The sequence below is a fragment of the Callorhinchus milii genome, unplaced genomic scaffold, assembly GCF_018977255.1.
Source record: "Callorhinchus milii isolate IMCB2004 unplaced genomic scaffold, IMCB_Cmil_1.0 Scaffold12, whole genome shotgun sequence".
Taxonomy (NCBI): domain Eukaryota; kingdom Metazoa; phylum Chordata; class Chondrichthyes; order Chimaeriformes; family Callorhinchidae; genus Callorhinchus; species Callorhinchus milii.
In genome coordinates, this window is record NW_024704753.1 from 14,104,068 (window position 1) to 14,117,256 (window position 13,189).

At 52.0% G+C, this 13,189-nt stretch overlaps 1 protein-coding gene across 1 annotated transcript; it reads left to right on the top strand.

Moving 5' to 3' along the window:
- Nucleotides 1–788: 788 nt before the first annotated feature.
- Nucleotides 789–9,203, top strand: wdr6 (WD repeat domain 6). The gene is made up of 6 exons (XM_007890554.2): nucleotides 789–889; nucleotides 2,512–4,960; nucleotides 5,679–5,771; nucleotides 6,398–6,514; nucleotides 7,049–7,170; nucleotides 8,402–9,203. Exons 1-6 carry the CDS (start codon nucleotides 817–819, stop codon nucleotides 8,866–8,868), a joined length of 3,321 nt encoding a protein of 1,106 aa, XP_007888745.2. The 5' UTR covers nucleotides 789–816; the 3' UTR covers nucleotides 8,869–9,203.
- Nucleotides 9,204–13,189: the final 3,986 nt, after the last annotated feature.

Sequence of the window (13,189 nt, forward strand, 5' to 3'; positions counted from 1 at the left end):
GTGGACCCAAATCTCCTGATGGCATGTCCTGATGGGTGGTTTGAATGGGGGACGGGACATAAAGCAGTGTTGGCTGAGCAGGGGTCGCCGGGTTGATAGGGGCTTTCGGGAGGTGACCGAGATTGGGTGTGGGGGCGATTCCCGGAGGGAATCGAATTCAAGACGCGTTTTTATTTTTTAAGATTTTTTTTTAAAAAAAAACCACGACAATTAAGATTAAAAAAAAATAAGAACCGTACGGAATTTCCTAATGACTTAGAATATGTAAAGGCTTAAAATATACCGCATTTTAATCACAAACGATGACTCCTGAAGGGCTTGACCTGAGCCGGGTTTGTGGGGTTTAAATGGCTCATTGCCCCCCACACCCCCCACACCCCTCCCCCCACCCCTCAGGCACATTTGGCAACATTGCAACTTTTTTCTTAAAAGCCATAGCAACGTTGTAGCAACGAATCAACCAATTGCCTTTGGGCTTCTTCTGACCCAAACTCTTCCGGGTGGAGTCGTGTGTGTGGGGCTGTGCCATTGGTGTGGAGGACAAGAAGGAGAGAGAGAGAGAGAAAGAGAGAGAGAGAGAGTCACTGCAACACATGGAGCAGCTTTGCTGCAATGGAGCATCCAAAGAGAGAGAGAGAGAGAGAGATCTGCAACAAGACTGGTGTTAATATTCCAGCCAACAGCTGCATAAAGTCATCCTGCCACAGGTTCTGGGGAGATTGCATGATGTATTGAGTGCAAAATATATATAATATATATATATATATATATTATGTGCATATAAGGGGTTTGGGTGAACTCTGCACTCACTGTGCAATGCAGTGTGAATCAGTGCTGCTGCTCTCTCCCATCACAGCCCTGCAGTTTGTGGGGGACTGTCTCCTCTCAGGTAATTGAGACAGATTTTTGTGATGTTACTACTGGAAATTACCCTCCCACCGCCCTCCCCCAATTTTAATCCACCCACCGGGCACTGTTTTTTTTATTGAATAAGGTCGATACGCTCCCACCGGGGCGGTGCCATCCGCAGACGTGGGGTAAACTTCCGCGCGACGCGTATGCGGGTGACGCACAAATCTACTTTGCCTCCTCCGGTACCGACTCCGGGTCCGCCGATGTTCGGTCGGTTTGTTCTGGCGGACGTCGGGGCCCGGACGAGGGTAAACTTCCTGCAGTTGAATGTGGACAAGGCGGATCTAAACCCCTTCACCGCCCTGGGCTCTCCCTCGGACTCACCGAACCACTGCGCAACCTAAGCATCCGGTTCGACCCCCAGTTGTCCTTCCTCCCCCACGTCCGGTCCCTGACCAGGACCGCTTTCTTCCACCTCCGACCATACCTTACCCCAAATGCGGCTGAAATCCTCGTGCGTCCAAACGGATCAACTTCAGGGATCCTCGTGCGTCCAAACGGATCAGCTTCAGGGTTCCTCGCGCTGGTGTTGAAATCCATTCACTCCCCGGCTGCTCGCTACCTCTCCCAGAAGGTAATACGTGTAGGTTGGCAAGGCTTGGGCGCTCCAGAGTATGCATTATGGTGTTGCTGAAGATTAATGGGTTAAAACCACGCAGCTCACCATTGCAATCTTCTTGCCGTTTATCCAGCCAGTACTGTCCCACTCTGCCTGTTAGGGCTTTGGCTTGCAGGGTTAACAAGAGCTGATGAGCTTCCAGTGACCCGTCTGCCGCTCCAGACCCTGTCGACGAGCCAAGCTCGCTGGTCTTTCATCAGCAATGCCCTGAAGAGAGAAGCACCTTGGACGAGGCAGAGCAAATCAAACAGCATTCCTCTCTCTGATCGGTGTTTGGAGAGCGATACTGGAAATGGGTGCGAAAGGCTGAGCAGTGAAGGTGGCTCCATTATAACATCCTCCATTGGAGGATTTTTATCAATGAGCACTGTCCCGATGCACACATACAAACATTAGTCACTTAGACAAGGTGCTGGGTGTCTGGTTGCTTTCATTACACCCTCGTCAGCAAGAATTGGCCAAAAGAGGACAGGAGCATTTTACAAAGCGGATTCAGATGAAGGAGGCGCTTTGACCCTTTTGATCTCCTTCCAGAATCCCTGCACAAATACTCTCCCCTCCATCAGAGCATTAAGCTGTTTTTTAAATGAATCCCAGCGTCCTGGTCTCAACCACCCTTCGTGGTAACCCTGCTCCTGATGTTAATTATCTTCTGAGTAAAGAAATACTTCCTGGTGTCTGTCCTGACCTTTCCCTCCGCACCCCTGAACCCGTGCCCTTCTCGTTTTGCTGCCTTGGCGTATCTGAAAGGATTGTCCTCGTGCCGTCCGCTTCCAACATCTCATTCGCACCCTCAGGCAGGGCCGAGCAGGTTGTCAAACATCTCTGTTAACGTATAAGTTGGTTGCGTGATATTTTTGATTGTGGCTTCTGCTCTCTTCAGCTCTGCACGCGGCTGCCAGGATGGCGGAAGGCGAACCGCGTGGACCCTGGTCTTCTTCCGTGTGGCTATTCTTATGTCCTTCTGCTCTCTTTGCCAGGCGAGGGCGCCGATGTGCACGTGTATACCTTGAGTCCGGCCAGCGACAGCCACAGGGCAATTACCCGCAATGTCCTTCGAAACTACTGTATTCACGGAATCAAACCACAGCCGGGCTCCCACACCCAGGCACATGGCTCCCTGTTGGCCGTTTTTGGAGCGAAAGGGCTCATAGTCCTGCAGCTCTGCGTACGTGACGAAGGGCCGGATCTCCGGGAGACGGGTCAACTGCGGGAACTGCACGACTGGATTTGGGACCTTCAGTGGCTGAAGGGGGATCACGTGTCCAACGTGTACTTCGGCCTGGCTCTTGGCCACAATTCTGTGGTTCTTTACGACTACGAGGCCGGGAACGCACTGCGTGAAATTCACTGCGATGAGAAATGTATTCTGTATTCCGCCTGCTTTGTGGGTTGTAGCTGGGCTGAGCTGGTGTTGGTGTCTGGAACTGTCTTCAACCAGCTTGTCATATGGCGAATGGAAGGTCCAACAGACCCGGGCGGCAGAGTGAAGACAGCTAAACGAATCATTGGGCACAATGGGGTCATCTTTAGCATCAGTTACTTGGAGAGCAAAGGGATTCTTGCCTCTGCCTCAGACGATAGAAGCATTCGGGTCTGGAATGTCGGTAATTTACTGCACAACCTGGGAGCTGAGACGTCGGGAGCAGCCTCTGTTCAGTGTCTCCTGAAGCTGTACGGACACCAGTCTAGGGTTTGGTCAGTGAAGCTCCTGGAGGACTATATTATCAGCGTTGGAGAAGACTCGGCTTGCATTGTATGGGATTACAGCGGAGAAATTGTTAACACTTTTAAGGGCCACAAGGGGAGGAGCGTTCGAGCACTGGCGGTCAACGAGGACCAGGGTTGGGTGGTCACTGGAGGAGCTGATTCAGGGATCAGATTGTGGACCATTAAAGAGAAAGAATCAGAAGATTTGGCCATAACTCAACTCAATTTGGGTGACGCCGAGAAGCCAAAGATGCCCAAAGCGGTGAAGTTGGTTGACCAGACTCGGCTGTTGGTCATGACCGACGCTGGTGGCATCTACTGCTATCACTTGGCCTCCAAAGAGTGGAAGCTTCTCCTGAGAGACCCAAGTTACCAGTCGTACAGCTTGCTGGAGGTCACTGCCCTCCCCAACGGCAGCGGGCTTTGTGCCGCTGGAAATATCAAAGGCCACATTAAGATATTCCTGATTTCCAACCCTGGAGATGCAGTGGAGAGGATGGTGTACAGAGGGAAGGTCCACAGCTTGGATTGGGTCTGGAGAGAAGAGGACAGGCCGGGCATGTGCAACCTCTTCTCATCCGGCCCGGACGGAGCGCTGGTTTGGTGGGCGGTGTCCTGGGAGGCTGACCGCGTAACATCCGTGGTCGCGAGCTGTCGTTACTCCCTCCCTCTGTGCAAGCAGAGGTGGCACACGAGCGCAGCATTCCTGCCGGAGGGCGACTTCCTGGTCTGTGGAGACCGGCGCGGTTCGGTACTGCTCTACCCGTGCGCCGAGCGGCCGAGTCCGGTAGCAGCCGGAGAGCCGGGTGGATGGGATCCGGCGTTGCGGTGGTTCGCGAACGAGGAGGAAACGACCGGCGCCCGAGAGCCGGTGTCGGCGCTGTTCGGGCTCCACGGCAAACTGGGGGTGACGTCCGTCCTGTGCCACCGGGGTTTCGTGTACAGCACCGGCCGGGACGGCTGTTACCGGCAGCTGAGGCTGGAGCACGGGGCGCTGAGAGTCCAACGCAGCCAGAGAGCCGGCGGAGGGATGGACTGGATCGAGCGGCTCCTCTTGACCCCCGGGGGAGAGCTGGTGGTCCTGGGTTTCCACGCGACCCGCCTGGTGCTGACCAGTGCCGGGACCGGCGAGACCCTGCGCTCGATTGCCTGCGGCGGCGGCCACCGGTCGTGGAGCTACGCCTGCTCTGCCCGGGGCGAGACCTTCGCCTACGTCAAGTCGGGCGACGTCTTCCTGTGCCAGGCCACGCTGCGGACCCCCACCTGCCGGCCGGTGGTCAAGGAGAGCCTGCACGGGCGGGAGGTGACGTGCGTGAGGCTGGTGGAGAGGGCGAGGGTCTCGGGAACGGGTCCCGTCAGCGTCTTGGTCGCCAGCAGCGAGGACACCACCCTGAGCGTCTTAGCCTTTCAGGAGACCTCAGGCTCCTTGTCAAAGCTCACCACCATCGGCGACCACATCTCGAGCGTGAGGACCGTGGCCGTGGCCAGGGCCGGGCGCGGTTTAAACCGCGCCGACGGGGAAGGGTCCGGGGCGCGGGCGGTGCTGTTCTCTGCCGGTGGTCGGGCCGAGCTGCACTGCTGCCAACTGCTGATCGGACGTGACGCGGTTCGAGCCGGGGTGAGCTGCGAGGTGGCGCACTTGGCCTCTCACAGGCTGGGCGAGGAGTGGGAACGTCTGAAGAACCGGCACAGGAGGAAAAAGACGGATCCCGAGACAAGGTGGGCGGGTGCTTCAAACTGCCCGTGCGAGCAAGTGACGGCCACCGGGACGAGGCGTCAAGGTCCCACTCTCGCCCCCGGGGCAGCAGGTTTGCTGCCAGTGTCAAGCCCCCGGCGGGGACTTTGAGCGCACGGTCTGTGTCGGTGGTCAAGTGCAGGGCTGGGCGGAAATGCTGCGCTTTGGGCGTTGGGTGAGATGTTAAACTGAAGTCCCATCCACTCGTTCGGGTGGACGTCAAAAGATCCCGAAAGCACTAAAGGAAAAGGGAAGGGAGTTTCTCCTGGTGTTCTGGCTGAAAATCTCCCCGAATAACACTGGCCATTCACATCGTGGCTGTTTGTGGGATGTTTATTTTTTAAGTGTTGTAATCGCTGTATAAATGCAAGTTGCTGTTGTATGAAATGCGACGTTTGTTCTTTTGGAGAGCGATACTCATCCAACAGCTCCCACACACACCCGAGTTCTTCCCATCGCGTATTGCTCTTGTTGAAGGAGGGAGGGAGTGGGGAGCAGGGCTCCGAGCCTCAGTTCATGCAGAAGGTGGGAGCAAAGAGAAACCACGGGGTCTGCCTCTCTCTCGGGTGTTCCCAAGTTGCTCAGACAGTGCTGAAGGAGAAGGAAAGCTGCCGTGGTACCCAATCTCTCAGGCAGGGTGTGAGGTGCTCCATTCATTGAACCGCTAAGTAACCTTTAACCCCCCCCCCCTCTGATTTTTAGATACATGTCCATTGCCGTGGTGGATGATGGGATAGATCAGGGTGGTCCTCCCATGTACTTCCTGGCTGCTGCCTGTAGTGATGGTGGAGTGAGGTAAGCCACGTGTTGTAGCGTGAATCCCGGAGTGGCTGGTCCTGGAGTCTTCTCCACGTTGGGACTTCGGACTGACCATCTGGGCTGATGCTCCAATATAGTACGGGGAGAGGAAAGTGCTGCATTATCGGAGCTGCCGCCCTTCGGATGGGACGTTAAACCGTGGTCCCGTCTGCCTGTTCAGGTCAGCGCCTTGGGACGTCCTCCCTACGTGAAAGGCGCTATACAAATGTAATTTTGTTGTTGTTGTTGGATGTTGAAGATCCTGTGGCACTATTCGAAAAGAGAAGCGAATTTCTCCCAGTGTCCTGGCCAACATTCCACCAGATAAAATTGGTCATTAACTTCCGACCGTGTGCAAAATTGGCTGTCACGTTCACCTACAAATACAGTCGCTACACTTTACAGTATCATAGAATTATACAGCACAGAAGGAGGCCATTCGGCCCATCGTATCTGTGCGGCTCTTTGAAAAGAGCTTCCAAATCAATCCCATTCCCTCGCTCTCTCCCCATAGCCCTGCAAACTTGTTCTCCCCAAATAATTATCGAATCCCTTTGAGATGTCCTCCCAACATGAACTGTGTCTAATGCAAGGAATATCGTTATTAACATTTTTTTTTGTAGACTTTTCATGATGGATGAAGGTCAGAAGAAGATCCTGCTTCTGGCCGAGTCATTCTACCACCAGAGATGTGTCCTGAAGGTGGAGACCTTTAAACACCAGCCAACCACTGGGCAGAGGTGGGCAGAAAGTCAGGCGTCACATTGGGAACCAGTTCTCTGCGCTTCTGTTGTTTACTGTGTGGGGATAGAAGTTACGTGTAACGCTGCTTCCCTGTCTGCGAATGAATCGACTTCAAGGTCCTCACCCTCACATATACCCTTCGTGCCGCAGGACATCCCCATCTCTCTGATTTGCTCGTACCCCGCTCCTCTCTCACCCGCTCCTCTCTTAGCCATTACAGGCCTTTTGTGCATTCGTTCCCCTGCCCCCTCTTCTCACCCAAATCGGTGGCCAAGCTTTCAGTTACTCTTTCCCCTCGAACTCCCTTCACCACGACCCCTCTCAACCTATCTTTTAATCCCAATTTAAAACATACCTCTTCAACCGCGCCCGTGGTCCCTTCTCCCTCGCTCGGCGTCCGACCCCACCACTGTGTGGAGCGCCCCCCCCGCCATCCCCCGCCCCAGACATTATCCTGCCTGAAAGGCGCTGTGCAAGTGCAAGTTGTTGCGTTGGAATTTAGCGCAAGAGCAGTGCTTTTCTTTTCCCAGCGGGAGTGTGTTCCTGTGCAGCGCAGCTACTGACGGGAGGATTGTGTTTTGGGATTTGACGCACACCATTGAGCGAGCGAGAAGAGAACAAAGTATTTGCGATAAAGTGCACCAGCCCTGGGGTAGGTACTGTGAGATATATACTTCAGGATAATAACCCTTCAAATAAAACTGGCCGCTCACGTTCACCGCCCTAGTGTACGGCAAATTGCACAAATTGGCTGCCACGATCGCCTCCAAAACACACAGTCCCTATACTTTGCAGTAAATTTGGTGATTTGCTTTGAGATGTCCTCCCAATTTCTCCCACAAAATGCACAGTCAATTCACTTTACAATTTATTCCGTGAAGCATTTTGAGACGTCTCAATGACGTGATAAGGCACTGATTATTATTAAAAATGCACACAAGTGCAAGGATTATTATGTGAAAGGCACTGTATAAAATGTAAGGATTATTACAGTACAACTCGTATAAATCTGATCTGTATAAAATAAGTTGTATAATCGCCAAAGTGGTACATCTGCCCAAGTCCTGTTCAAGAGTTTATATTCTGTGCAAGTTTGACTTAACTCACACTTTATATAAGTCGTATTTAATGCAAGATAATAATAATAATAATAATAATAATAATCCTTGCATTTGATATAGCGCTTTTCACGTCGGGAGGACGTCCCAAAGCGCTTCACAGAACACACTGTAAAGTGAACTGACTGTATATTTGTGGGCGAACGCGACAGCCAATTGCGCACAGCAATGTCCCACAAACAGTCGTAGATTGAAAATGACCAATTTATTATTGTTTTGGGGTTTTTGGAGGGATTATTATTAGGCTCTGTGTGGAGTAAGGAAACTTGCCCAAGGTTTCGCCCTCTGCCTGGGATTGAACTCAGGTCTCTCACTCGTAAAGCGAGTGCTCTAACCACTGAGCTACAGGACTCCACAGTGAGAGCGAGTGGGTGAGAAAGAGAGGACGAGAGCGTGAGAGATGGTGTGCGTGTGTGTGTGTGTACGTGACAGGCTGCGTGTGAGAAATAGAGTGTGTGTGAGAGTGTGAGCGTGTGTGTGAGAGTGTGAGCATGTGAGAGAGAGTGTGAGCGTGTGAGAGAGAGAGAGAGAGAGAGAGAGAGGGAGGGATAGGAGATCCCAATTGATACGATTTATGTGAGGTTTACTGTATTAAAAGCGGCAGCCAATTGCGCACAGCGTTTCACCCACAAAAGATACAGTCACTACACTTTACAGTATGTTCTGTGAAGCGCTTCGAGACGTGATAAGGTGTGTCAAGGACTATTATGATGACGACGATGAGCTGATGGGATCTCTCTGTGCGTTGTCCTGTGTTTCTCACAGAGCTGGGAGCTCCCTGCTTTGCCCTAAAGAGCCACCAATGCGGAATCAACAGCCTCCAGGTCCGCGCTGTGGGGGGTGAACGCTACCTGGTGGCCAGCGGGGGAGACGACAACGCCCTTCACGTCAGCGTGATCTCCGTGGGGACGCCGTCCCGGTGCCCGGAGCCTGGCCAGCGAGACCAGGCGTCCGTGCGGCTGATCCGGCAGCTGCGTGTGGCCGACGCTCACTCCGCACACGTGACGGGGGTGAGGATCCTGAGCTCCGAGATCCTGGCCTCCGTCTCCGTAGACCAGAGACTCACTCACTGGCGCCTCAGCGAGGCTGGCGTGGGCTTCCTGCAGAGCAAACACTGCCACGTGCCTGACGCAACCGACCTGGACAGCTGGGAGGCAGAGGGAAGAGGGAGCCGGTACTTTGCCATTTGTGGGCAGGGGCTGCAGATCTTCCACAGTCACCACATCGAATGAATTCTAGTGACCGGTGCCTGGCCAGAGGCGCGGGGTGGGGGGGGGGGGGGTGCAACGCTGCTTTGTCAGAGGCGACGTCCTTCGGAAGAGTCGTCAAACTGAGATCCCCGTCTGTGCCTGTTCGAGGCAGACATTAAAGATCCTGTTGGAAAAGAGGAGGGAGTCTCTCTCTCTCCCCGTGGCCTCACCAACGGGACTCCGGTAAAATCGGTCATTCACATCTCGGCTGTATTTTGGGGACGTTGCTGTGTTGCAAATTGGCAGATTGCCTCCAAAGTCACTCCGCTTGACAGTAAATCCAGCGAAGCACCTTGAGACGTCCACCTGACGTGAAAGACTCTGCAGTCGAATGCGAGGACTATTATTGTTTTTAATGGGGTGGAGGGAGGGGGAAACTACAGTAGCGATGATTGAAAATAATTTGTGCTTCTAAATACATCTGCCAAACATTCACATCGACTGTAATAATAATTCAGAGTGTAAATTGTTTTTGCAAATAAACAGTGACGACGCTTCACCGAATATTATGTGATGCGCTTTGAGATATGAAAGACTCTTTTTCAAACACAGGAGAGCAAAGATTCTGGAGCCTCACCTCCAGAGAAGACATCCCACCCGGGTCTACCTTTACTGATAGCATTTCAGAGAGTTCAGCATTTGGCAAGTTATTGAATTCAGCTTTTAACATTCGAGCCGTTTTTTTTTTGTAATATCGTGTTCAACGGAAACTTCAAAGTAAATCCGCTTCTTCAACCGTGTCGAAATACACAGTCACTCCACTTTACAGTGTATCCTGTGAAGCGCTTTGCTCGTCTCAACGACGTGATTAAGGCACTATTACAAATGCAACATTTATTATTAATGCCTGGCGGACGAAGGGCCTGTTTAGAACAAATTCACTTATATTCACTTGGCAGGAATGCGTGTCAACATGATCTGGTAGAGAATTTTTAAATGAATTTGCACTTAGTTATTTTACTTGTATTTTACCTTTATCGCTAAGGTCACCTCCTCACTCTCCCCTCTCCCTGACTCGCTATCCGACCCCATCTCTGTGAAGCGCTTCCAAGATGATATCCAATGTAAAGAGCGCTACGTAAAGGTATTATGTGATGTAGAGCACGACACAGCCAGACTGTTGTAACCCTGGACGACGAGGCAGGGGTTAAGGTGCTGGAAGGAATGCCATGAATTTTTTATACCCCTTTTTTTTTGGCCTGTTGTGCAGATAGTGCGACCGTCTTTGTGAAAGGGCTGAGTGACGGCTGACTCGTTCTTCACGGCTGAAACGCAGCGGTTTGCGGTCACGGGAGACAGAGAAGGCTGTGGGAGCTTCTCTGGTGAGGGTTGGGGCACATGCTCTGCCCTCAGAGAACCCACCATCACTGATGCCGTGAGCTGTCACTGTGTTACAAACGTATTGTTACAGCTCCACAGGATTGAGGTGGACTAAGAGGCAATTACTGTACAGTGAGGGAGCCAGTGTTAGTCTGAGATCCGATGACAAGAAGTCGGGGGATGAAATTGGTGAGGAGCAAGGCCATCGCCCGGAGCCTGACCCCTGCTGTGGACCTGCTGTATCGGCCGAACTTCACACACTCTACTGAGGTAATGGAGGTGAAGTCTGTCAACTCTAAGCCTTTTTCCTAGACCTCTCCTCTCGTTTCTTCTCCTCTCGTTTCCTCTCCTGAAGGCATTTGAAGGTATTTGACACATTTTTGCGCCTTTAGTTGTCTAAATGGCCTTTCTTCCCATGTAAGTGTTAAGACTGAGGGTGAGCGGGCTATCTGGGTGCGTGGATATCAAGGTGAGGGGTACGTGGGAGGTGTATCACATCCAGGTCAGATCTGATCCTCATCTAATCCTATTCTATCCAACACAGAACCCTCTACTGCACTCATCCTGAAACTTGCAGGAGAAAATGCTCTTTTGAGGTTGAATTTTGGGCAGAGTAGAGGGCGGTGTAACTGCTGAACTTGACCTGGCAGAGCTTGATGTTAATACTGAAGTGAGAATGAATTCCATTTCCAGGCACAACCACCTCTCACCTTCATGAGGCCAAAATTCACCCTCTCTCCCAAATAGAACTATCCAAGCCAGACTAAGAGCTCCACATATGTACGTCAACTACACATGGACATTTCCTTGTGTCTGGAACGGAACAAGCACTCTTCCTAGAGGGATGCATACCAATTTACCTAATCCCAGAAAGTATTAAGTTGCAGGTTGGCAAGACCAAGAATTGGAGAACCCAGAGTATGTTTAACCAGTTAGCACCACTTATCCATTAGGGCTTTGGCTTGTAGGATTAACAGGGGTTGAGTGGGAAGAATCCATGTTCCCAGTGACCAGTCGGGCCCCCCAAGCCCTGCCGATGAGACGTGATCCCCTTCACTGATGTCCTGGGAACGATGATCGTTTTACACATCTTCTCGCCCAGGAAAGGATCCTTGTCAGATCTGAAGGAGGAACGACCTGGATGGATGGACAGCAGAACAATGTGCTGCCTTCTCTTGGCAAGAGGACGGAGTTTGCTTTTGGTAAGAGAAGCACCATTGCCATTGGGAATTTTAGTGTTTTTTTAAGAAAAAAAAGGGAGTGGGATAATGGGATGAAGCAGGAAGTGGCAATTTACAGAGAAAGTCATCTTGGTCCTATAGTTAGAGCCAATTGAGCCCAGCCTTTTCAGGACTTGATTGCACTAGTTTTGTTCTTTCAGCATCAGATAGGATGGATCGAACAGCCTTTTGCGCTCTAAACTCCAAGGAATCTATCCCCTACCTCCCCAGCCACTCGAATAACTCTTTCTAACGCTCACCATCAAGGCAGAAGAACGGTCATTTGAGCAAGGTCGACAACGGGGGCTTGCGGAACCGACCAACCTACACCAGCCCAAGTCAGCGTCTTTAGGATATGAGTGCAGGGGTTGGGGGCTGGTCGGGAAGAACACTGATGTTAAAAAAGTCATGCATCCATTTCCTAAAACAGCTGAAGGGGAATGATCTTGATTCATTCACTGCAGGTTCAAATGACTCCGTTTGTGGTATCATCTGACCTCCAATTGGCCTTCGCCCAAATTTGCTACTGTACAGATCATATTCTGTATATTCTGTATATTCTGTGAAGCGCTTTGGGATGTCCTCCCGATGTGAAAAGCGCTATATCAAATGCAAGGATTATTATTATTATTATCATAACAGCTCACCTTCCCTCTCCCCCTCTTCTGTGACCATTACCACATCATCTTGGTCCCAGAGACACCTTTTCTCTCCCCGATCTGCCTGTTTTATTGCAAGTTCTCCACCCCCCCACCCCCCCCACTACTTTTGTTCTGCAGTATTAACACCTCTATGCCCCTGCTTTGTTGCAATCCCCCCCCACCCCCCACTTCGTTCTGCATCATTAACATCTCTTTAACTCATCATCCTCTGTCCTCTACCCCATTTTCTTCTTGGTCTTTTTTTGCCCTGCTTCACCCCCCCCCCACACCTTCTCTGTTAGCCCTTAAAATGTTAGCCCGTGCCTTCAGCTCCCCTCTCGACTCTCTTCCTCCTCCTCGCTCCCTCCCTTCCCTCCCCTCACCCTGACCATTTCCCCCCTCCTCTCTCCCTCCCTTCCCTCCCCTCACCCTGACCATTTCCCCCCTGCTCGGGTCATGACCCAACTGTGCAGCGCCTTGGGACGTCCTCCTGACGTGAAAGGCGCTCTATAAATGGAATCTTGTTGTTGTTGTTGTTGTAAAAGCCTCTCCCTCCAAACATGCCCCAGTTCTGACGAAGGGTCGTGGACCCAAAACGTTGACTCACTTTCCTTTCTCCATAGATGCTGCCTGGCCTGCTGAGTGTTCCCAGCGCCTTGTTTTTGTTTTCATGTGATGGCCTCTTGTTTTGCACATTATTTAGAGAGATCTCACTGAACGTCTCTCCTTTACATTTTGACAGCAAAGGGCCAGCAGCAGGAGAGGGCTCTCCCCACCCGAGCCAAACCCCCAAACCTTCCACATAAAACGCAGGCAAAGAAGAGGCAGAGCGGCCCCAGCGCCAATATTGCTCCCTGGACTGCCAATCTGCTCTCCGACCCTTCTGTCGATCCCATTCCCCGGTTGTTGGTGTCGAGGTTGGGTTGCGCAGCTCCCCAACCCATCCCGGTCAGACTCCATCATGGACTCACCGGGAACCCGGAGGAACGGGCACGGCGTATAAGAAAGAAGGACCGACACGGAGGTACCAGGAACAATGGCGACCAAAAGCCGCCCAAAGTGACCCCTCAGAGCCTGAGGGAAGCCGGGCCTGCAAAGCCACCCACCACAGAGAGCAAGGAG